At 37.1% G+C, this 26,902-nt stretch overlaps 1 protein-coding gene across 1 annotated transcript in view; it reads left to right on the forward strand.

Annotated features, from left to right (window-relative positions):
* ACSS3 (acyl-CoA synthetase short chain family member 3) overlaps positions 1 to 26,500 on the forward strand; it is a 168,741-nt gene extending 142,241 nt beyond the window's left edge. The window contains exons 12-16 of the mRNA XM_001915509.6: positions 2,895 to 2,976; positions 5,109 to 5,231; positions 23,831 to 23,930; positions 24,020 to 24,195; positions 25,051 to 26,500. Coding sequence (XP_001915544.2) covers positions 2,895 to 2,976; positions 5,109 to 5,231; positions 23,831 to 23,930; positions 24,020 to 24,195; positions 25,051 to 25,119 — 550 coding nt within the window. The 3' untranslated portion in view covers positions 25,120 to 26,500. The remainder of the gene's footprint in view (positions 1 to 2,894; positions 2,977 to 5,108; positions 5,232 to 23,830; positions 23,931 to 24,019; positions 24,196 to 25,050) is intronic.
* Positions 26,501 to 26,902: the final 402 nt, after the last annotated feature.

Below are 26,902 nucleotides of genomic sequence, written 5' to 3' on the forward strand. Positions count from 1 at the left end.
AAAATATTTTAATTACTAAGTTCTATGAGCTCTGTTGAATCCACCTTCAAACAAAATTCGCACTTCATTTGACCTGGTTGAACACTCAGTCATTATTGAAACCCTGCTCTGGTGGCTCCTCAGACGGTCACCCCATGTTCTCATACTTCTCTGGTTTTCTTTTTGTTTTTGTTCGAGGGTCTTCTTTCTTTGATCCCTCTTTAACACTGCCGCTTGTCCTTGGAATCTCCTTCCTATTCCATGCTCTCTTCCCAGATCATAGCCTTGTTATTTTTAATTCTCTAGGTCTATAGGTATTTACAAACTGATGCAGACCTTTCCCAGAGGAATGAGAGATAGTATAAAAATGCATACTGTCCCTGTTCTTCAGAAAATTTATGCAGATATTTAAAGTTTTGTGCAACAGCTGAGAAAGCCTGTGTCCATAAAGTTTTTTTTTTTTTTTTTGGAGGATGGCTACCTATACTTTTTAGTCCTCTAGACTTTAATTAATTAGAAGAATGTAATCTATCTGTTACTAAGAGAAAACACAGATCATCAGGGCATCTTCTTTAAGAATATAGATTGCAAACTTAGCCAACTTCTGGGAAGTATAAGATGCTCCCTTTCTCTCCAGTAGCACTTTTACTGGAAAATGCTAAACTCTTGGTCCCGTGTACACACACTGAATTAGGTCTATGCTAGGCCACCAGAAAACTCAGTTCACATTCAATACCCTAAGCACTAACTCAGTTGGATTATTATTGCAAACACTTAAGAATCTCTGTTTACTGTGAGGAGGCAGTGTGTGGATGCTGGTGGACCAAAATCTTGGTTTTCGGGTGAATAAAATGAAAGAGATGCTTGTTTGACAATATGTCCTCCTGTATGCATAGTCCTTAGTACAGACAATGTTGTGTGTTTAAGGGTTTGGATCAGCATTTCCATATATCAGCGATCAGGTGGGACTAAGAAACAGCAGCTCCCCTTAGACCTGACATGTGCATTCTAATTTGCCTCAGACCCCAGTGCAGCTGAGTGTCAGCTGCTGTTTATTATCACATTATTTTATTTTTCTTGTTTTAGGGAGATGTTTTCTTATACCCATGTATGTGTTAAAAATTGTCACCATGAAAGATAGAAAGGACTATATATCATGATATATTTCTTGGGAACAACTTAAAATTATTTCTTATTTAATATGCAAGCAGAATGCATGTTTATTGTTGTTTATTTTACATATAGTCAGCTTCACTGATATGTGTTATCTATTCTAGCCCATATTGACTTTTTTGATTGGTCATCTCTTCTTAGTGTTCTCTTCACCTCTTTATCCTCTAAATCCTGAAAATGCTGCTAAATTGAATGATTTTTACTGGTTGCCACATTCATATTTTCTTTCAGTGATTAATAAAGATTTTTACACTAGTTTTTAAAATATTAACAATTAAACTGATAAAATGAAATTATATGTATGGTGATTTGGAAGGTTAACATAGAAACGTCAGTTAAAAGGACCCGAAGGGATTATCTGCTTCAGCCTGCTGCCTTCACCCAGGTTCAGTGATGAAGAGAATAGTGACAGCGACAACATAGAAGCATCTCTGTGGGTTTTTTCACAGATTACAAAATGCTTTCACATGCATTTTATGTAATTATATGAGATCCAGAAATGCTAAGGTAGCATTTTTCCTCCATTTAAAAATATTACAAAAAGAAGACCTAGTGAGAGAGGACTCCCCACGAGGCAGGACATGGTGGAAATGGGTGATCACAACTGGGCTGCTGATCCCACCTGGACCAGTATTTTCTGCCTGACGGAATGTTAGCGTATAATTGAGTGCCTTGAAGACTAATATTGGGGTGGAGGGTGTTTGATGTTGTCTCATGTGGGCAGTAGTAGCCAGGTCTACTTCATTTTCAGTTTTCTCAGCATCAGCACTGTGAAGTCACTGCTTCACTTAGTATTCTTATTGTGTGAGTACGGGAGAGTGGGTTTTTGAAAATCCTTAAGTTTTACAGTATCTAAGTTTCCAAACTATAAAGCATCTAAAAGCTTTCTGTGTCCAGAAAACAATTTGAGTGGTTCTTTTCTTTAGGTGGCACTTCCTACAGGGAACTGATAAGAGAATGTATTCATTTATCTATATAGAGATAGATTAGATAGATAGATAGATAGATAGACAGATAGGTGATAGGTAGAGATAGATAAAGATTAAGCTCTTGCCATCTGTATAACACCTGTTTCGTACTATGGAGGAAAGAAGGAAATATAAGAGGAAATTTCTTGGAAAGAAGAGATATAGACTCTCTCATATTCGATGTTCTGAAGTATCTCCACGTGTTCCTACGAGTGAGAAGTCACATAGGTCGGATGGTCATGAAAAGGAAGAATAGAAGAGGAAGCAGTGAGAGGGAACTCCCAGAGTGGGAGGCACACTGATTGCGAAGACAAGATTGCTCATGGGATGTTTAACTGGAGCATTCCATTACACAGAGACAGGCGAGGGTGGCAGTTGGTAACTTGGTACTTAAAAAAAATGAATTTGTTTGCCCATGGTGGAATGATAGTTCTCAATAAGTAATTCTCAAAAAGTAATGCATTTTGGTTCCTTTTTGCAGATGTTATGTTTCTTATTGAGACAATGATTGCTACTAGTAACTATTTGAATGCCAAATGTGTGTGCCTTTTGTGCCCTTTCCAGAAGCTACAGTCATCTCTCAATGACTGTGCAATGTCATGGTCAACTACTTCAGCCTCAGTTAGACATGATCTGTCCAGCAGATTTAGGGATTACATTTCAATGTGGGATTTGAATTGTAATTATCCATTGCACTAGAATATTATTAATTCTAATTAATATGTCTTTATTACCACTTTCATCATAATTCTAACTGCTCTGTTTTTATATAAGGTTGCCATTACCACCTGGGGCTTTTTCAGGACTCTGGAAGAATCAGGAAGCATTCAAGCATTTATACTTTGAAAAATTTCCTGTAAGAACTTTGTTATACTTTTGTTACCTTCTTAAGTACTTCTCTATTTTTCTTGCCTAAGTTGAGCAAATTGCTCCTAGAATCACAGATACAAAGCAACTTTTTAGGGTTATCTGGACCAGTTTCCAGATCTCAGGGATAAGAATGTCTAAACCACAATTGTCTAAATAAGTCATTTTTATATTTATTTTTCTCAGTTTCTGGACCTAGAAATTTCTCAGATTCTCTTAGCAGATTTTACTGGAATTCCATGTTCCCTTGATATCAGGAATTTTTTGTTAACTTAAAACATTTTTGTGCTTTCGATATTATTTCCTCCATTGGATTCCTCTGCAGACCGAGAGCACCTGATCAGAATTGTATACTGCCACTAGGACCCTTTAATCTCTTCTACTTCTGGTTACCTGAGCAAAACTCATTTGGCTGTCTCAGAAGTTGTATTTTTCCATTTCTTTACTTATTTTTGACATTTTCTCCTGAGTGTTCCCTGAGCTTTGTATTTTAAAATCCCATTTTAAAATGTAGATACATGATAGGACAGTGTTCTCAAATCACAACCCCCAGTGCCCGGGATAACAGAACATATGCCTCCCTCTGTTCCGTTTTGTCATTGACCTGTTACTCTGTACCACGGTCATGTGTTTTGTGTTTGTAACAACACATTAGTGATGATACAGGTCAGAAAGAAACTTCTGTTTCTTTCCCTGAGGGAGATATCTGGTCCTCATTAAGCACGAGGTAAAAAAAGAATGAACGATCAGAATTTTATTTTAAAAAAGTGATTCTAAGTATTTAGCGTTTTATCTTTTTTGTTTGTGAGTAAAGGACAGCTAACCTAATCAACTATATACATGACCAGAATTAGAATAGCTTCCTTTAGAAAAAGATCTCAGAGTTAAATGACCTCAGTAGCCAAGATTAAACATGCCCTGAGGGCCGCTGGCAGGAAGATGTGTCAGTGTATTGACTCCAGTCAGCCCAATCTGTCTGCCTGATGGACCACACTTCAATCATCAGAGTACTGATAGGATTAATTACCACCTGACAGTGGCAAATAGTATGTGCATGTAGTTTTGATGTGATCACCTGCATTGAAATCTCCTTCAAAGCCCAGTTTATGGTTGAACTATATGGAATGGCTCTATATCCTGCCTTGTTACCCTGACCTCAAATTTCTAATCTATGCACAGAAGGGTTGAGTAATTTGCCCATAGCTTGAAAGTGATGGAGCTGACATTTGAACCCATATAGTCTGGCTCCAGAGTCTGTGCACTTTAACTGGACTCTAGGCTGTCCGTCTAATAGGAACTGCAATAGTAATTGCAAAAAGACCTGCCAATTATTGCGGGCTCATGGTGTGCCAGGGTCTGCCCTTTTCATATACGCCATCCCATTTACGCTCATTGAAGCCTTATAAGGTATAGTTCATTACCCTGTTTAACAGATGGGCATACTGAGTCTCACAAAGATTAAGAAACACAAATAGTGACTCACCTGGATTTGTCCTGAAGCCTATGCTCATAAACATAGGTATCAAGATCACTCAGAATTATTAGGGGAAGTAATATTTCTTTCTTTCTACTTCTTCTTCTTCCTGATTTTTCATTCTATTGTGCCTTCTGGACCAGTGAATATGTGCTGCTACTTTGAGTTGATTAAAAATTAAATTTCATAGTACAATTATATTTCACCGAAGCTCGAGTACAATCCAAATTCATGTTAATAAACTAATGCTCTATTTTATAATTATGTTTAGGGAGCTTTAAAGCTTTTAAAAATTAACACAATTAAAGAAGAAATCTATCAAAGAATTACTTTGGAATACCAAAGTATATGAGAAATACTAAGCTATTACGTCTCCATTAAAAAAAAAATTGGGTTCATAAACTTTACAACTCTTAAGTTCAAACACTTAACTTGAACATATATAAGAACTCTTTAATTTATTCCTGGCTGTTAGAGGAGCAAAGAGATTCTAGTAAGTTATCAAAACCAAAAGTAATTTAATTCCATAGTCTAGTTATGAAAGTCAAATGCGTAAATCCATTTCTATCCCATTTAAACCAAACTTAAAAATGACTGTATTATCTAGCAATACATGCTAATTGGACATTATTTATTCTTATTTTCAGGGATATTATGACACCATGGATGCTGGTTACATGGATGAAGAAGGCTATGTATATGTTATGTCTCGAGTTGACGATGTGATAAACGTTGCAGGTCACAGGATTTCTGCAGGTGCCATTGAAGAGGTATTGAGAACTATTGGTCATCTCTTCCAGGTAGTAGGGAAAGAGCTGAACGGAAGTGAGTATTGAGGTGAAGTCTTTCTACCTGGAAAATTACCATACCCTTCCTTTGAAGCAGAGGCTAGATTACTCTAATATCTCTCTCACTTCACTTCCTCTTGCATAAGTCTTCATATTCTCCACACTCCCCCCATCCATATCTGGGTGGTTTTGAGGAATTTTGAGTACTTACATATATTCGTTATTTGTGGGAGAGCCTATATATATTTCTTTTTGATACTCGTTACATGATTGCCTCTAGCTTCTTGATTTTCTCCTGTTTGGTAACCCAGGTTTGCATATAGTCTTTAAGTGGTGTGAGATTTAAACATTTTATTGTACTCTTAAATCCTGAGAATTTTATTCCAATGTGAGTTACACAAAGTCCTCAGAAGAGTTTTTTAGAATGTGTTTAGTTTTTTACATTTACCGAGAGAAAAATCCATTTTTTGTTGTACAATACTATGAGTTTTTAATACTTGTATATGTTCTTATAATCATCACCACAGATGGATACAGAAAATATCAACACTGCCAAAGAATTCCCTCATGACATCACCTTTGTATTCTGACTCTCCCCATCCCTAACCCCTGATAGCCACTGATTTTTCTCCATTTCTATGTTTTTGCCTTCTCCAGAATGTCATTTAAATGGAATAATACAGTATGTGACCCTCTGAGACTGTGTTATTTCATTTAGAAAAATACATTCAAGATCCATGTAAGTTATTGTGTGTATCAATAATTTGTTCTTTTATATATGCCATTGTGTGGAAATACTAACCAGTTTATGAATCCATTCACTCCTCAAAGGATATTTAGATTGTTTCTAGCTTTGGGCAATTATAAATAATGCTGTTATATATATTCAAGTACAGGTTTTGTGCAAAAATTAGTTTTCATTTCTCAAGCATAAATACCTACAGTGCATTTGCTGAGTTATATGATAAGTGTATATGCTTAGGTTTGTAAGAAACTGTCAAACTGTTTTTTAGAGTGGCCATGCCCTTTTACGTTCCCATCAGCAGTGTTTGAGGCTTCCTGTTTCCTCCCATCCTCATCAACACTTGGAACTGTCATTATTCTTTAAACTGTACTAATAGATGTGTAATAGGATCTCATTGTGCTTTTGATTCGCTTTTTGTGTGATGACTAATGATGTTGGGCATCATTTCAAATGCTTATTTGCCATCCATATACCTTCTTTGGTAAAATATCTGTTAAAACCTTCTGCCCATTTTTTAAAAATTGGGTTGTTTTCTTATTGTTCAGTTTTGAGGATTCTTTAGATATTTTGCATACACATCCTTTGTCTGATATGCAATTTGCCAATATTTTCTTCCAGTCTGTGGCTGATCTTTTTATTCTCTTAAAAGTGTCTTTCACAGAGTAGAAGTCTTTTTCATAGTGATGAAGTCTAATTCACCATTTTTTTTCTTTTACAGATCATGAGTTTGGTGTTGTATCTAAGAACTCTTTCCTAAAGCAAAGTCATAAATAGTTTCTCCTTTATTTTCACCTAAGAATTTTATACTTTTATGTTTTACATTTAGTTTTTTGTTTTAAATTTTGTATCAGCTCAAGTTTACATTTTGAATATTTTTTTGTATATGGTACAAGATATAGGTTGAGGATTATTATTTTTTTAATATGGATGCCACTTATTCCAAGAATCAATTGTTGTGAAGACTGCCTTTTTCCGTTGAATTCGCTTTGCACCTTTGTGAAAAGTAAGCTGACAATAATTGAGTGGGTCTATTTCTAGAGTATCTCTTCTTTTTCATTGATCTATGTGTTTATCTTTTCACCAGTACTATTCTGTCTTGACACTTTAGTTTATTACAATGTCTTAAAGCTGCATAGTGTCCACATATGTTATTATTTATCAAAATTGTTCTGGATGTTCTAGGTCTTTTACTTTTCCATATATATTTTAGAATGAGCTTCTCTATAGTTGTGATAAATCCTGCATGGATTTTGATTGGAAGTGTGTTAAATCTTTAGATTTGTTTGGAAAAAATGGATATCTGAATTATACTGAATCTTCCAATCCATGAACTTTGTATGTCTCTCCATTTACATAGGTCTTTTTTGATGTTTCAGCAACTCTTTGTGCTTTTTAGATACAGATTCTGAAGAAACCTGTTAGATTTATATCTAAGTATTTAATTTCTTTATTTTTTTTGAGGAAGATTAGCCCTGAGCTAACATCCGCCACTTCTCCTCTTTTTGCTGAGTAAGATTGGCCCTGAGCTAGTATCTGTGCCCATCTTTCTTTACTTTATATGTGGATGTCTGCCACACTATGGCTTAATAAGCACTGTGGAGGTCCCCGTCCAGGATCTGAACTAGTAAACCCCAGGCCACCAAAGCAGAGCATGTGAACTTAACCGTTACACCACTGGGCCAGCCCCCTAAGTATTTAATTTTTCTTAAGCTATTGTAAATAGAATTTTTTTTTAATTTTGGTTTTCGAATTTTTATTGCTAGTGTATAGAAATAGTATTGTCTTTGATGAACTATGTATTTTTCTGTAGATTCCTTGATATTTCCTGTGTAGACAATCATGTTGTCTGTGAATAGAGGTAGTTTTATTGCTTTCTTTCCAATCTAAATATCTTTTATTTCTTTTCCTTGCCTTCTTAAACTGGCTAGAACTTCCAGTATGGCATTGAATAAGAGTCATAAGAGCAAATACCCTTGTCTTGTTCTGTATCTTGGAGTAAAAGCATTCAATATCTTACCATTAAGAATGATGTCACCTGTAGGTGTTTCTGTAGATGGCCTTTTTAAAATGAGGATGTTTCCTTCTATTCCTAATTTGGTGAGGTATTTTTTTGTTTTTTCTGAAGAAGATTGGCCCTGAGCTAATACCTGTCCCCAATCTTTATCTTTTTGCTTGAGCAAGATTCGCTGTGAGCTAACATATGTACCAATCTTCCTCTGTTTTATCTGGGATGCTGTCACAGTGGGGCTTGACAAACAGTGCTAGATCCATGCCTGGGCTCCAAACCTGGGAAGCCTGGGCCACCAAAGCAGAGGACACAAACTTAACCAATATTCCATTGGGCTGGCCCCAGTTGTTTTTTTTTTTTATTATTATTTTGAATTAATGTTGAATTTTGTCAAATACTTTTTCTGCCTATATTGGTACAAGTATGTGACTTTCTTTTTAAGCCTTTTAATATGGTAAAAGACATTATTTATTTTTCAACTGTTCAGTCCTGTATTGCTAAGATAAAGCTCACTTAGAAGCAGCGTATTATTGCTTTTATATGTTGACTTTTAAAACTTTCATGGTAATTTTGCCTGACATCAGCATCATGGCAGAGTGAGCTGTCCCCTTAGACTATACCCCTAAGATACAATGAAAAGGACATTTATACACCAACAGAAGACATTCAAACAGTGCAAAAGATGTCTGACAGACCCACATAGCCATATTTCTGAAGGTGGAGGTACTGGACCCCCTGGAGGAAGTGGAAGGAGGTAAGGGGATCTCCTCTCCCTCCCCAACAGCAGCAACCCAGGGCATGGGACATTTCTTCTGAAAGGAAAAGGAGAAGGTGTAGCCCTCTGTGAGAACTCCTTTGCCCTCTAAGTTCCCACACAGCCTGTGGGAAAGTCCCACACAGAGGTGACTAAACTATTGCTGGGTTGTCTTTATCAAGCCAGAACCCAACAAAAGTGGATAGCAGAGGGAGAGCAAGAATCTCCCCAGGACCTCAGAGGTGAAAGAAAGTGCCCCTTCCCCCACCTGGTGCTCCTGCTGAGCTGGTTGGCCAGGGCGTGCATACAGATAGAAAAGTAGCAGTTGTGAGTGAGCAGGCTGTGGATCTCCACAGGCTCAGCATTCCCAGCTCCTGACCCCCACCCAGTGGCAGCAGGTGGAAGCTGTGACCAGGTACTATCACTCTGTGGAGGCACAAATACACACTGTCAAACAGTATGAAAAAATATATTAAATCTCCAGAACAGAAGGAAAATGACAAGCACCCAGAAATCAATCCTGAAGGCATAGAAATTAGTAATCTAAATGGCAGAGAATTCAAAATAGCTATCATAAAATACTCAATGAGTTGCAAGAAAGTACAGATAGACAGTTCAATGAAATCAGGAACTTCTTCACAAAAGAGATTACAACTATAAAGAAAAACCAATCAGAAATGTTAGAGATGAAAAACACAATGGATGAGCTAAAGAAAAATCTGTACTCCCTGAAAAACAGAGCTTATATTATGGAGGAGAGAATGAGTAGTCTAGAGGACAGAAATATAGAAATGCTTCAGATGGAGAAGGATAGAGAGCTAAGGCTAAAAAGAAATGAAGAAATTCTCCAAGAAATAGCCTACTCAATTAGGAAATGCAACATAAGTATTATAGGTATTCCAGAGGGAGAAGAGAAGGAGAACGGAGCAGAAAGCTTGTTCAAAGAAATAATAGCTGAGAACTTCCCAAACCTGGGGAAGGAACTGGAAATATAAGTGAAAGAAGACAACAGACCTCCGAACTATATCAATATAAAAAGACCTTCTCCAAGGCATATATTAAAGCTGGCAAAAGCCAATGACAAAGAAAAGATATTAAGGGCAGCAAGGCAGAGGACAATAAACTACAAAGGGACTCCTATCAGGCTTTCAGTGGATTTCTCAGCAGATACCTTACAGGCTAGGAGAGAGTGGAATGATGTCTTCAAAATTCTGAGGACAAAAACTTTCAGCCAAGAATACTCTATCCAGTGAAAATATCCTTCAGACATGATAGAGAAATAAAAATTTTCCCAAATAAACAAAAGCTAAGGGAGTTTATCACCACAAGACTCCCCTCCCCCAAGAATTCCTCAAGAAGTCCTGCATACCAGAAAAAAAAGAAAGAGGCTACAAAGACTTGAGCAAAGAGATAAATAGGTAGACAAAATCAGAAAATTGCAGCTCTCTATCAGAACAGGTTAGCGAACACCTAATTATGACATTAAAGATAAAGGGAAGGAAAACACCAAAAATAAATTAATCTCATCATTTTAACCACAAACTCACAACACAAGATGGAATAAATTGTGACAATAATAACTTAGAAGGGGAAGCAGCGAGGGATGGAATTGTCTCAGTCTAGGGAAATAAGAGGCTATCTGAAAGTAGACTATCTCATCTACAAGATTTTTCATACTAACCTCATGGTCATCACTAAATAAATAATCAGAACAGAGATACAAATGATAAGTAAGGAGAAAACTAAGAAAACCATCATAGAAAACTACCAAACTGAATTGGTAGTCCAAAATACATGGGAAAATAAGCAAAGGAAATATAGAAGACCTGGAAAACGAGCAATAAAATGTCATCATTAAGCCCTCATATATCCATAATCACTCTTAACTGTAAATGGATTGAATTTTCCAATCAAAAGACACAGAATGGTGGGATGGATTAAAAAACAAGACCCAACAATATGCTGCCCCCAGGAAACACATCTCAGCTCAAAAGACAAACACAGGCTCAGAGTGCAGGGGTGGAAGGCAATACTCCAAGCTAATGGCAAACAAAAGAAAGCAGGTGTTGCTATACTTATATCAGACAAAGTAGACTTCAAGATAAAACAGGTAATGAGAGGCAAAGAAGGGCAGTATATGGTAATAAAAGGGACACTCCAAGAGAAGACATAACACATAAATATATACGAACCCAACACAGAAGCGCCAAAACACATAAAGCAACTATTAACAAACCCCAAAGAAGCTATTGATAGCAACACAATGATAGTAGGGCATCTTAAAACCCCACTTACATCAATGGATATATCATCCAGGCAAAAATTCAACAAGGAAATAGTGAATTTAAATGAAAAAAACTAGTCCAGGTGGACTTAATCAACATATGTAGAACAATCCCTTCAAAAAAAGCAGAATGCACATTCTTCTCAAGTGTGTGTGGAACCTTCTCAACGATAGACTTATGTTGGGAAACAAAGCAAGCCTCAACAAATTTAAGATGATTGAAATCATATCAAGCATATTGTCTAACCACAATGCTATGAAACTAGAAATCAACTACAAGAAAAAAGTGGGAACGTGACAATGATGTGGAGACTAAACCACATGCTACTGAACAACCAATGGATCATTGGAGAAGTTAAAGGAGAAATAAAAAAATACCTGGAGACAAATGAAAATGAAAATGAAAATATACCACATCAACTCATGTGGGATGCAGCAAAAGTGGTCCTAAGAGGGAAATCCATAACAATACAGGCCCACCTTAACAAAAGAGAGAAAACTCAAATCAGCAATCTTAAACTACACCTAACAGAATTAGAAAAAGAAGAACAAACAAAGCCAAAAGTCAGCAGAAGGATGGAAATAATAACAATTAGAGCAGAAATAAATGAAATTGAAAGAATGACAATAAAGAAACAACAATAAAGAAAGGATCACTGAAGCAAAGAGCTGGTTCTTTGAGAAGATAAACAAAATTGGCAAACCCTTAGCGAGACTCACTAAGAAAGAAAGAGAAAAGGTCCAATAAATGAAATTAGAAATGAAAGAGGAGAAATTACAATGGATTGCACAGAAATATGATGGATTATAAGAGAATACTATGAAAACTGTATGCCAACAAATTAGACAATCTAGGAGAAATGGATAAATTCTTAGACTCATACAACCTCCCAAAACTGAATAAAGAAGAAATAGAGAATCTGAATAGAATAATCACAACTAAAGACATTGAAACAGTAATCAAAAACTTCCCAAAAAATAAAAGGCCAGGACCAGATGACTGCTCTGGAGAATTCTACCAAACATTCAAAGAAGATTTAATACCTATCCTTCTCAAAGTATTCCAAAAAATTGAGGAAGATGGAACACTTCCTAACACATTCTAGGAGGCCAACATCACCCTTATACCAAAGCCAGACAAGGACAATGCAAAGAAGGGAAATTACAGGCCAATATCACTGATGAACGTAGATGCAAAAATCCTCAACATAATATTGGCAAGCTGAATACAGCAATGCATTAAAAAGATTATAGATCATGATCTAGTGGAATTTATACCAGGGACACAGGGTTGGTTCAACATCCACAAATCAATCAGTGATATACCACATTAACAAAATGAGGAATAAAGATCACATGATCATCTCAATAGATACAGAGAAAGCATTTGACAAGATCCAACATCTATTTATGATACAAACTCTCAAGAAAATTGCCATAGAAGGAAAGTATCTCAACATAATTAGGGACATATATGACAAACCCACAGCCAACATCATACTCAATGGGGAAAAACTGAAAGCCATCCCTCTGAGAATAGGAACAAAATAAGGGTGCCCAGTCTCACCACTCTTATTCTAAATAGTGCTGGAGGTTTTAGCCAGAGTAATTAGGCAGGAAAAAGAAATAAAAGGAACCAAAATAGGCAATGAAGAAATGAAACTATCACTGTTTGCAGATGACATGACTTTATAGATAGAAAACCCTAAAGAATACATCAGAAAACTATTAGAAATAATCAACTACAGCAAAGTTGCAGGGTACAAAGTCAAGTTACAAAATTCAGTTGCATTTCTATAATTTAGTAATGAACTAGCAGAAAGATACCTCAAGAATGCAATCCCATTTACAATTGCAACAAAAAGAATAAGATATCTAGGAATAAATTTAACCAAGGAGGTAAAAGACCTATAAAATGAAAGCTATAAGACATTATTGAAAGAAATTGATGATGACATAAAGAAATGGACAGCTATTCCATGCACATGGATTAGAAGAATAAACATAGTTGAAATGTCCACACTACCTAAAGCAATCTATGGATTCAATGTAATCCCAATCAGAATCCCAATGACATTCTTCACAGAAATAGAACAAATAATCCCAAAATTCCTATGGGGCAACAAAAGACCCCGAATAGCTAAAGCAGTCCTGAGAAAAAAGAATAAACCTGGAGGCATCACAATCCCTGACTTCAAAATATACTATAAAGCTATTGTAATCAAAATAGCATGGTACTGGTACAAAAATAGGCAATACAGCTCAGTGGAACAGAATCGAAAGCCCAGAAAAAAAACCCCACACATCTACAGACAGCTAGTCTTCAACAAAGGAGCTAAGAACATACAATGGAGAAAGGAAAGTCTCTTCAATAAATGGTGCTGCGAAAACTGGACAGCCACATGGAAAAGAATGAAAGTAGACCATTATCTTTCACCATACACAAAAATTCACCTACAATGGATCAAAGACTTGATGGTAAGACCTGAAATCATAAAACTCCTGGAAGAAAATATAGGCAGTACTCTTTGACAGCAGTCTTAGAAGGATCTTTTTGAACACCATGTTTACTCAGACAAGGGAAACAAAAGAAAAATTAACAAGTGGGAGTTCATAAGACTAAGGAGCTTCTGCAAGGCGAAGGAAACCAAGATCAAAACAAAAAGACAACCCACCAACTAGGAGAAAATATTTACAAATCATATATCCGACCAGGGGTTAATCTCCATGATATATAAAGAACTCGCACAACAGAAAACAAAAAAAAACAAACAACCCGATCAAAAAATGGGCAGAGGATATGAACACACGTTTCCAAAGGAGATATATAGATGACTAACAGACACGTGAAAAGATGTTCAACATCACTAATCATTAGGGAAATGAAAATCAAAACTAGACTGAGATATCACCTTACACCCATTAGAATGCCTGTAATCACCAAGACAAAAAATAACAAATGTTGGCGAGGACGTGGAGAAAAGGGGACTATCATGCACTGATGGTAGAATGCAAACTGGTGCAACCACTATGGAAAATAGTACGGAGATTTCTCAAAAAATTAAAAATAGGAATACCACATGACCCACCTATCCCACTACTGGATGTTTATCCAAAGAACTTGAGATCAACAATCCAAAGAGACTTATGCACCCCTATGTCCATTGCAGCATTGTTCACAATAGCCAAGACGTGGAAGCAACCCAAGTGCCCATCAACTGACGATTGGATAAAGAAGATGTGGTATATATACAGTGAAATACCACTCAGCCATAAAAAAGACAAGATTGTCCCATGTGCAACAACATGGATGGAAGTTGAGGGCATTATGCTAAGTGAAATAAGCCAGACAGAAAGGCAAACACCATCTGATTTCACTCGTTTGTGGAAGATAAACAAACACAGGGACAAAGAGAACAGATTAGTGGTTACCAGGGGGAGGGGGTTTGGGGGTGGGTACAAGGGGTGAAGGGGTGCCTTTATATGGTGACTGACAAATAATAATGTGCAACTGAAATGTTATAAACTATCATGACCTCAATAAAAAAAGAAGAAAAGTTAAAAAAATTTGTGGTAATTTCCCCTGTTCTGAAGTTGGCTTTGTGTGGTAATCATATAGCCATTCCATCTTTTTTGAATAATGTTTGAATCATTTGTCTTCTTCAATCCTTTTGCTTTCTTCTTCTTCTTCTTCTTCTTCTTCTTTTTTTTTTTTTTTTTGCAGGGGAGGATTTGCCTGGAGCTAACATTTATTGCTAATCTTCCTGTTTTTTTTTTTCTCTCCAAAGTCCCAGGGCATGGTTGTATATTCTAGTTGTAAGTAGTTCTAGTTCTCCTATGTGAGCTGCTGCCACAGCATGGCTACTGACAGTCGAGTGGTATAGTTCTGCAACCAGGAAGTGAACCTGGGCCACCAAAACAGTGAGAACAGCAAACTATAACCATTGGACCATCAGGGCTAGCTCCTTCCTTTCATCTTTAGTCTATCTGGATTATTATGCTTCCAGCGGACCTCTTGTATACAGCATATAGTTGGGTCTTGTTTTTTCATCCAATCTGACAATCTCTTTGAACTGATGTTTTTAGATCAGTTACATTTAAATTAATTATTGATATATTTTATTGATATCTACCAGTTGATAATTACTTTTCTTTTTGGCTTTTCTCTTTTTGATTCCCCCATATCCCTTTTCTCCCTTCTTTTAAGTCATTTGGTTCTTTTTTTGTAGCTTCTATTTCACTGCTGAGAACTTCTGTGTTCCCATTCATTCTAAGAGTGCTCACCCATATTTTTTGGGTGACGGTTATTGTTGCATTTTTAATATTCATCTTCGTTAATTTCATCCTGAATGTGAAAATGAAGTCTTTTGGGTCAAAGATAGATTTCTTTTAATCATGTGTCACTGGCCTCTTACCACATGTCTTACCTTTGGGTTGCCCAATGAGAGCCCATGGGAAATTTTCCTACATAAGTAGCCAGACACTCCATAGATGAGAGAGAAAGAAAGGGTCCCCTTGGAAATATAACGGCCTGAATCCAAACTCTAACTCTTTGATGCATAAATAAAATCTCTTCAGGAGCCAGATGGCTCTGCACGTCTCAGCTCTTATAACCTCACCGGCACCTCCAGAGTTTAACCTAGGTGTCTAATCTAGTCTGTCATCATTTGGCCCTCCCAGAGAAATTAGAAAACTTCTGTTATTCAGTCAGATCAGAGCAATTAACTAGACAAATAGCTGCAGATCAAATTCTCATGGTATTTGAAGATTCTCAGAAGGCTAGAGCTTTTTACAGGAGCAATGAGATATCCAAGAGAGTTTTATTCCCCGAAAGTTATAATAGCTGCATTGAAATATTTGTCTGATAATTCTAATATTTGGATCATCTTCAGTTTGGCATCTATTGATTATGTTTTTTCTTAAGATTCTGTTTATGTCCAGTGACTTTTTTTTTTTGAACAAGAAGGATTTACTCCACTCAGTTCTTACTTCATTACACCAAATAAGCATATTCAACATAGAAGCATAATCTCAGAATGTAGTCCGGGCCTTATAAAGTAGCACCAGTTGTATTTTTACTTCACTCTTACACTCTTTTCTCTGCTTTAAAATTATCTTTAATTTATGTCCAGCAATTTTAGATTTTTATCCTGGATATTTTGAATATTACTTTATGAGATTCTGCATCCTGTTTAAATATCTGGATTTGTGTTCTTATGATCGTTTATTTTAGCAAGTGAACCACCAGTTAAGATGTCTTTGCCGCTTTCTGTGGACTGTGGTTCCACTGTCAAGTTTTCAAGGCCTTTGCAGTGCTCTTCTGGTCCATTTCACTTGTATCTTTTCCAGAGCCCAGTCTGAAATTCGAGTTAAACGTTCAGAATCTTCACTGTGCTGACTCTGGTTGGATTCATGCATGCACAACTTTGGGGTAGGCTCAGGACTTCACACCCAGACTCAAGTATCCCTTTCTGCAGCTCGTTCCTCTCCACAATCTCCTCTTCACTGTTTGATTCCCATGGCTCCCCATTACTAACCCTTCTGGGTAGAAAGTCAGGGCTTTAGCCTCCCCACACTCTTACCAGCTTTCAGTCCTGCAAGGTCTACTTTCACAATGTCCCCAGGGAGAGGAAGGGACTCTGTCTCTTTGCTAGCGCTCAGCTGGTACAGGGCAGGGCAAGTCAAGAGAGATCTATGCTCAAGGGACTGAATGGTTGCTGGTGGGGAGGATAAGTGGCCCTGAATCTTTCTAGGCAATCTTGATGTAGAGTGGGGAAGTCCCTTGGGCTACATCCCACGGGATCTGCTGCCCAGTGACGGTGGAGGAGGGAAGGGACACAGCTCTTTTGCTGGCACTCATTTGGTGTAGGATGTGGAGAGACAACAGGATCGCTAACAGCTCTGCAGGGACGAAGAGGGGCAACCACTTTGTTGGTGTTCATCTGGAGTAGGGAGGATAAAATCAAAATGATTCTGTTTCCCAGCTCTCTGCTCCTTTCCCTGGACCTCTGAGTAGACCCAGGTGGCATTTCTTTGGGTTTCTTCTGTCTACATTCATTGGAAGTTCCAATTTGGGGCTTCTTTAGCACCCAGATCAGAATATATAGGAGGCAAAAGAAACAATCAAACGAACTATAACAGCAACAAAACCCCAAAAACCTCCAAACAAACAAACAAAAACCAGGGGACTCAAAATCAGGTTGTCTCTCAAGTTCTGATAGCTGTGATGGAGTTTTCTGATTTGTATTTTAGCCCAGAGTTTTTCACTGCAATTAGTGCAAGTGATGAGGTGGAATGCATTTATTCCACCTTTTCCAGAATCAAACCCAGAATAGTCTTTAAACAGAGTGGAGCAACCTGCAGTTTAAATGAAAGAAAATGTTTAAAGTAGTAAGAGTGATAATGTAGTGGGATCAGAGTGTGCAAAGTATCATGGCCCTTCCTCTGATTGGAAGATCGTCACTGTCTCTAAAGGTTGTACTTATCTTCAGTCCAAACTTAATAGCTTATCACTTCTTGTCATGTTGGCTTCTTTTAGTGACAAATCAATGCGATATTATTTGAGTAAAAGGAAAGAATTTTATATAGTATTCTGGAATATATGACCTTTGTGTGCCATTATAATATTATCTTGTTTTTAACCAACTCTGAATTTTGTGATAACCTGAAATTGAAATTTACGCTTCATGTATTTTGGTATGTTGGCAAAAGGTGGTTCGGGTTGTGTGAACTTTTAATTTCTTGCTTGTAGGTAATTACCTCCAATATTCATCTGCGTTCCTGGCAGCCTCAGCTAATCAAAATATGGAGATTACATATGCACAGCTCTTATTATCAGTCAAAATTCTTAGTTTTCTCTTTTATTTTTAGAGTGGAGAGAAAAGTATCAACTTATTTAACTACATATTGTGCTTTAATACATTGCTACTGACATCCTTTTCACTATATGTAACAGCAGAGTGAGGCTGGCAGTAGATAGGTAGCTAAAATGGCAAAATTGAAAATAATGTGCCAGAATCAGTGGCATCTAACAGGAATTTTATCACTGGTCTCGCAGTATTTACAGCACGTAACAGGGCACCTCTCAGCCGTCAAGCCTTCTGGAAGACAGGGTATCCTGTTCTTTTTCTTTCTTTGTTTCTTTTCCTTTTTTTTTGGTGAGGAAGATTGGCCCTGAGCTAATCTCTGTTGCCAATCTTCCTCTTTTTGCTTGAAGATTGTCACTGAGCTAACGTCTGTGCCAATCTTCCTCTATTTTGTATGTGAGATGCCACCACAGCATGGCTTGATGAGCAGTGTATAGGTATGCACCCGTCATCTGAACTGGCAAACCCCTGGCCACTGAAGTGGAATGCACACACTTAACCAGCACATTAGGCCGGCCCTGAAGGTCTGCTTTTATATGAAATAAAAGATTAACTCTTGATTGTATATTTATGTCTAATAATGAAGCTAATATCCCACTTCATATCAGGCTTGTCTTCTTTATATTGGAGTCTATTGGAGAGTTGTGAACTAATGCTCTTTACTAGCTTTTTCCCATATCCTCGCAAAACTCCCTCACAAATTGCTAATGAATACGTAAGTGAAATGTTTATATTGATGACACAACCAGCTTTTATTAAAGTGCCCAAACCTTCCTTAACATTTAAATGCTTCTCCAGGATTCTCTATAGTGAAGGCTGGGTTCAGGTTCGACTCTTTGAAATAGGACTCGAGGATGTTAATCCATGGGAAGTCTCATTTGTAGAAATTCAAAAGAGACTGGTTTTTGTTTTTATATATAGTGAAAATATCTGTGCCTTTCCAGTTTCTCAAAGTAAAATTTCACAAGTGTTTACCTTACATAACACTAAATCAAAAAGAAATTCTATTAAAATTACTGCATGAAAAACATTTCAGGAAACTCTATTCTTTTCCGCTCTCGTCATAAGAAAATCGAGTCCTAGAGTAGCTTTTAGTAAATTTAAGAGGACCTTGTTCTTGCAGATGCCAACACAAGTGGGGGCCTTCTGTAACTATTAAGTACCAATCATATCTACAGTTGATTACTCTTTGAAAGTCTGGCATCTAGCTAGACACCTGGGACATTTTGGTATTCAAGGTATTCTTAAGAAAATTGTGTCTGAGATCTGCTGGTTTAGTTATTTGAGCCCAAATTACTAGGAGCCAATGTGTTCCTTCTTGCTCAGTTCTCTTTCACTGCTGTAGGCAGAGCTTTTCATGCAGAGACATCTCAAGGGAAAAAATTGGGCTCTCTGATTTTATTTTTTCATTTGTAGCTTAGGTTTCAGTTTGTTAATCCTGCTAGTATCCTTGGGAACTTGTAAATCTGATGTTAAAATATTGCATTTAAAGCCTAGGGCAATACGCACATATAATTTGCCCTTTTGAAGGTTGTTCTGACCCTAGTGTCACTCTTTATTTTCCAAGTTGGCTATTTTGTCTGCTACTTTAGGATTGATTTCTTGGAGATTGAATATATTTCCATAAAGTGCATATTCAACAAAGATGCCAGGCAATTTTGATTCTATCCAGTGTTAAATGACTACTGGATTTAAATAGTTGTAAAATTGTTGAGTATTTTCCTGAGTACAGATATGAATATTGATGAAGATATGGAATCTTTCTGCTGGTTTCCTAGATGACTCCAATGTCAGAGGAAGTGAAAAAACATTCATGTTTTTCCCACTGCAAGACACTTTCCCACACAGAGTGGCTCCTTGCATCTTATGAGGGTGCTTGATTTAAACTAATTTTTCCAAAATTACAATGCTTAAAATCATAATTGGGAAGCCTGTGTAATTTAGTCCACTAAAGCACTGAAACATTTTAAATCCATTAAAGTTTACACAAAAATGGGAGTACCCCCCAAAAATGAATGATAGGCAATTACCAGGCCTATTATTATAACGTTTATTCTCACTTTTGGTGACACTTACCTTTTAAGTTGTATCACTCTTTGGGGTACTTAAATGCCACTTAAGCTCAGATACTTTGTGGATTTTATATAGAGGGAATATGTGAATGTGGCTTTTGGTTTTTTTTGCCCCACAGGACATTCAGTTGGCTTCTGTCCCTCAAATGTTGCCAAGACACATTCTGATGCTTTCCTTTGCAATGATTCAGTTGTTGAACTCATTATTTGGCATGCAAATATTGTTTGTGGGGCCAACGTAGAAAGCTGCCTGCCTCCCTTCCTTTATGGCATCTTTTTAACACTGATAGATGAATATAATATTTTACCCACTATAATAATGAACCTGATTTATAGATGTCACAGACTTCTGGAAAATGATTATGTTTCTCACAGATTCGTAAGAATTTGTCCACACTTGGCAAACATGAGAACCTTTGATATTATAGGCATCTTCTGATTTTAAAATTCTCCCTGCCCTTACAGAAAACCAGTCAACATTTTCCCATCTCCTTCTAAAAGCACTAAGACTGAGGATGGAAACATGGTGAAATTAAAACGACAAGGTGAACGAATGGCAAACTATAAGTTTTGACATTCAGTTTAGTTAAAATTACAGTCATACTGGTTAGGTGACAAAATATCTGGATGATTGATTTTTTTTTTACAGTGATTTAAGCAGATACCTTAGCATTTAAAAACCTCAGGTATAGAGGTTTATGGCACCAGTGAACACTTTAATAAATGCTTTTTTGACGATTAAAACTCTGGGTAGCCAGGAAAAAGTATTTTTACCTACTCATTAAGGGAATACTAAGTCAAAATTAAAGGATTGAGCCTACCAAGTTTATATTCTATCTGTTATAGACAAAATATGCTCCTCCATGGACTGGTGACTGACTATACCAATTACCAAAACAAATCTCTGGCAATAAAATTTGTCTCTGCTCTCAACATATGGACCTAAAAAGTAAATAAGACCTTAACAATGGGGAAGCAGTTGGAAGCATTTTGAGAGTTCAAACTGAAGCAGTGGGGGAAGGTGGTGTTTCATGGTCTATATAGTACGTGTTTTGCAGAAGCTTCTTAGTCAGGCCCAACTAGTGGAAAAAGGGCATGGACATCTTTACCTCAGCAATGAAGCTAATAAAACACATAGTGCAAAAATCATTTATTTAATGTGTACTATCCTCAGCACTGTAGGTGTCAAAAACCATGCGGATGTCAACCCTTAGAACTGAATACTTCAAAGCAGACGCTAACAATTGGATATAGGAGAAACGTTGACTTAGATGTTTAATTAGGAGCAGTGTGAGGTGGTACACTGGTTTTGTACCAAACATTCTGGTGATTCCTTGGGTCTTCTAGGAGTACAGAGAAGGGAAAGCTCATTTTCCACTTGGCTTCATTCAAAGAAAAAAAGAAATCCTTCATGGAAAGTTTTGGACTTGAAGGTGGCACGTCCCAGATTTTCTTGGTTTTTCTCCTCTCTTTCTCCCTGTGCCTTTTTAGTTTGTTAGCTTTTCATTTTTCATATGGCATTAGATGTTGGAGTTCCTTAAGGCTTTCACCTTTTCTTCTCACTACCTTCTTGCTAAATAATCTCATCCATGTCCATAACTTTCATTACCATCTATATATTAATGACATTCAAATACTCTTCTCTAAATTAAGACTCTCCTCAGATCCAGCTGCCTCCACTCGGATGTCTGGAAGGCACTGCAATGGACTATCTTCAAGACTTAATCCAGATTCTTTCCTCCCAAGCCTGGCCCTCACTAGCATTTTCTGGCTTAGAAAATGGCACCACTATCTAACCAGCTGCTCAGTCCGAAAGCCACAGAATCATCCTAACCCCTCTGCCTTCTTCTTGCTGCATATCCAACTTATCATCAAATTTTGTCCATTTTTCCTCTAAGGAAACTCTAGAATCCTGACACGCACTACTATGACTTTAGTCTACTACAGGTGCCTCTCAGGTGGTTTCCCTGCATAAACTGTGACACCCCCCCAACAATCCTCTGTTTATTCTTCACAATGAAACCTAGGTAAGTTTGTGTCTTTCAAAATGCACTCTAAAATGAAAGAAGCCAATATGAAAAGGCTATGTACTGTATGATTCCAACTATAGGACATTCTGGAAAAGGACTCTGGAGACAGTAGAAAGACTAATGGTTGCCAGGGATGAGTGGAAAGTGAGGGATGAATAGGCAAAGCACAGGAAATTTTTAGGGCAGTGAAACTATTCTCTAAAACACCATAATCATGGCTACGTATCATAAAACCCATAGCACGTACAACACTAAGCGTGAACTCTAATGTAAACTATAGACTAGGGTGATAATGATGTGTCAATGTTGGCTCATCAGTTGTAACATATATAACACTGTGGTGAGGGTTGGACAGTGGGGAGGCTGTGTGTATATGGGAGCTCTGTACTTTCCATTCCACTTTGCTGTGAGTCTAAAACTACTCTAAAAAATAAAGTTTATTAAAGTATGCATTCTGATCTTGCCTCTCCTTCTTTCCTCCTGAAAGTGCTTTATTACCTTCCCAAGGCTACTAAAATGATCACTGGATGTCCTTAGTCTACCTCTGCAGCTTCATTTCCCCTTTCACCATTCTCACTCTCACTCTCTGCTTTCCAGCCACATTGGTCTCTTTCAGGTTCGAATGGTGCATGCTCAGTCTTCCACAAGGCTTTTGCCTCACCCCTCCTCCTTGTCTAACCAATGTTAACTCATCCTTTAGGCCTGACCTCCTTGTCATTTCCTAAGGGAGGGCTTCCTTGAGACGCATATCCTATTGCCAAGTTGGTTGCCTTTGCTATATCTCTCCTATAAAAAACTGTTACTTCCCACTTTCATATTTAGGCATTCCTAATAATTAAATATGCATGATTATTTATTAATATTGCTTTCCCCTACTAGACAGTAAGCACCATGAGACAGTACTCAGACTATTTTTGCTCACCACTGAGGCTAAAGCAGTGTTTGGAACATAGGAGCTATGTAGTAAATATTTGTTGAATGAGTGAATAGAAGAACGAATCAAGACTACCACACAAGCTGTTGGTTAAAAGTTTGCTCACCGTTTTTTCTAGTCTTTAGAGGTTTGGAGTCAGTGAAATATGCATTAATCTCTCAGAAAAGGACTTTTGGAACATGCCTTTTTAAAAGTCTTGTCACAGCAGAAATGATTTTTTCGTCCCTAAGCTTCTGGATCTCCTGTGGTTCCTTATCTCTGGGGTCTTGTGATTCCAGATAAACAGCTTCTTCGCTCTTTAGGGCATTTAGAACTTAGTGTGAACGATATGAGAAAGGTTGCTGGACTGTGGTGATTATCTGATGTCCAGCCTCTTCTTCCAAGACTTGGAAAATCTTCTCTGGATAGGGGTCACTCAAGAAAAGAAATGCTCTTCATTGCTCAGCAAGAGAGGCAGAAATGAAATCACGCTTTGGTCCTGGGGCTGCCTTGGCTTCCTCTACAAAGGGCTTATGGTAGCCAGCACTAAAGCCGGGTCACCGTGAGGCCTCCTATTTGTGGGGGCCCATTGCAATTTTTTCACGTGTGGTATTTACCGGCTCTTTTCCCGACTTCATTAATAAACAGTTGAGATGAAGAAACGATTTCCTTACATTCCAGGTAAGCAAAGCAATTTGTCTTAATTACTGTCAGCCTTTAGTGAGTGACTACCACGGGGATCCTAACCATTCACCCTAGTAGTGATGATGCGAATTGTGATTTAGCGGTAATTTTCACACAGGCAGCTATATGGGTTTTTGAATTCTCCGACATCTACATTTTTCCCAATTAAAATTATATGTATAATATATCATATATATTCTAAATGAATGCTTGCCCTCATTACAGTCCATCCTTTCCCATGGCACTGTGGCTGACTGCGCTGTCGTTGGCAAGGAAGATCCTTTGAAAGGTCATGTCCCTTTAGCCCTCTGTGTCTTGAGACAAGGTGAGAGATCTTTGCCCTCCCTAACTGTTTGGGCCATGAATGATTAACTAAGATTAATTCAGAGCTTACCATCTGAACCTTCTCCCTAGGTATAAATACAACAGAGGAACAAGTTTTGGAAGAAATTGTGAAACAAGTTAGACAGAGCATTGGCCCCGTGGCTGCTTTTCGAAAAGCTGTGTTCGTGAAACAGTTACCCAAAACCAGATCTGGGAAAATTCCCCGCTCGACTCTGTCTGCCCTTGTCAATGGCAAGCCATATAAGGTAAATTATCAAGGATGTTTAATGCTGGACTCTGAAATATTTTTCCCCATTTCTTAGGCATCAACAAAGCTCTTAAAAATGGTTCTCAAGCATGAATTGTATCCCTAAAAAACATGATAGTACCTTTTTTTTTTAAATGTTAAAGAGGAAATTGCATAGCCAGTCTCTCTGTAGGAATGAGGGTTTTGGAGAGAAACACAGATTAATTAAGACCATATGCTTTGATTATAAGAACCAGTATGTGAAAATATTTTACTATTGGTAAATGTGAGTTAAATTCAAACAAACTTGTGGAAACTCAATCTTACTAAATTAAAGATATGTTTCCCTTCATAGCGGTCATTAATGGCTATTAGTGAATGAGAAAGCAAAAAATTGAGGCTGACTATAGATATTTAAAAAGTTCTAATTGGTTTTTGTTAATTATTTCTCCTGTTTTGAGTGAAGACTATTTTAGGAAACTTTGGGCTAATTCAAGCATATGTATTCTTTTAATTTCTGTTCACATTATGCATGCATAGATACATATTTTTAATCATCAAGATGTAATAAAAGGCGATGCAACAGAAAAGAGCAGTTGTATGAGCAAATGCAAAAAAAAAAAAGGAAATCTTTCTATAGAGGCCCCAAAGAGAAAGTACCATCTAGGACCAATAGTTTTGCTCATCAAAGTTTATTACCCTGGAAGACAACAGTTACATTTTAAAATATTGGGTTCAAAGTTCCCTATTTTTGAACATTTCCACGAGTATGATAAAATAATGGGAATACAACACTGCATGTAATTGTTTAATTATAGAGAGAATGGGAGGGGTTCAAGGAAGAGCATTCATCTGACTGTAATTTCCTCTCCAGGTAACTCCTACAATCGAAGACCCCAGCCTTTTTGGGCACATAGAAGAAGTACTGAAGAAGGCATCATGACTTATTTTTCTTCTTTTGAGTCAATTTTTCTAATTGGAGTCAAGCGTTTTGAATTATTACCCTGTATGATGACTCCTTATAGGTTGTCCAGCACTTTAAGAAAAACATATCTAATGAATGATTTTTAAAAATTGTACCCCCAGAAAACCATTTTAATTCAAAGTAACACTAATATGGAGCCACTTCCTGAAATTAGGGATCTACAGCTTTGACCCAAAGCCTAAAACTCAAGTTGAAGTCAGAAAAGAATTACAATTTTTCTTATAGGAATTCTGAATATTTTCAAATATTCTTGAGATGCCACATGCAAGTGTATTTTAAATCAAGTGGATAAAATGGGAAGTTTTAGGTAATCATCTCGACAGATGCTTTTCTAGGTGGGAAGGCCTGTCTAGTCCTGAGAGAAGGCTGGACATCAGGCCACAGCTCTGCCTTTAGGTCGTTTGTTGCCTGGCAGAGAGCCTGGTGGTCATTTAATCCAGTCTCTTCATCAGGGAGACGAGGGCTTTGGGAGCCCCTCCTCATGTCTCAGACTGTGTACTCGATGATTCCAGCTTCCTATGGACACAAGAATATGATGTAGAAATGGGGAAGACTAGGAAGGAAATCTCCTAAAGAAGAAATGTAAAATTTTTTACATTATGCTGGGAGGCCTTCACAGACCAGGCGAGTGATATAATGTCAATGAACTTCTGGAGTGGATTTGAGCCACTTAGCCTGAATATCTGAGGGACAGTAGGGAATGGTGACGACTGCAGAGTTCTTGCTCCATCTAATGGGGTAGCCCCTACTCAGGCCCAGCAGAAATGATTCAGGGGGAGACAGGACCCCTGCTGCAAGAACCTCTGAGTTTTAGAAGAAACAAAAGATCCAGATTTTTATGTGAAATCTCTAATTTTAAAATAATGACTCACTAAAAAGTATATTGTGATGTCCAAACACATCTTTCCATTTAAGCTTCTATAAAACTATTGAGCATTTAAAAAAAATTGAAATTGAGTCTTTGTTAATAAGCTTATGGTAATATACTGATTAATCAGACTAAGTAGATAAAGATAATTAAATATTTGGTTTACTTAGAGTTCTACATGACATCAGCTATCAAAGAATACATTTAAACACAAAAATACACCATGTCCAGTGAGTCTTTGATGGTTCCAAATTATTTCTCAAGCTTTTAGTCCATCAGGAACATTATTATTAAGAGTAGCTCTTCTAACAGAATAGTCTGGATATATGAAACATATGTGAGAGATAATAGATAAGAGTTTATTTACTTGATTGTTTCATAAAAATTGCTTCCAATCTGTATAAAAACATTTTGAAACTTTTAGCTTTTTTTAGATTGTACACTATAAAATAAATGGCTTCTCAAAATAAATTCCTATTTGCTTTAATTGGTTTCTTGGTTGTTACACTTGAAAAAATATATTCATCTACTTATTCTCTTCAATTATTTTAGTAGCCTGAATTAAACCAATTAGATAGACATTCAATTTATAATTTGAAGCTCTTGGGTTCCTTGAATTGTCTCTTCTTCTATTGCATACATTTCATCCATTATCACAACTGTAATCTTAACAAATAATCCATTTTTAATGTCTTAGCATTAAAATGTATTACCTTATTTTTTCATATAAGATTCAGTTAATTTGAAATGGCAAATTCTTTAGCTAAATGTATATCATTGTTCATTTGCAAGGTACAAACTCAGGCAGATGCAGGAATTGTATAAAGGTTACATCTTTGGTCCTCTTGCACATTCTTCCTGGGAATCAAATCT

Source organism: Equus caballus, chromosome 28, assembly GCF_041296265.1.
Source record: "Equus caballus isolate H_3958 breed thoroughbred chromosome 28, TB-T2T, whole genome shotgun sequence".
NCBI classification, from domain to species: Eukaryota; Metazoa; Chordata; class Mammalia; order Perissodactyla; family Equidae; genus Equus; species Equus caballus.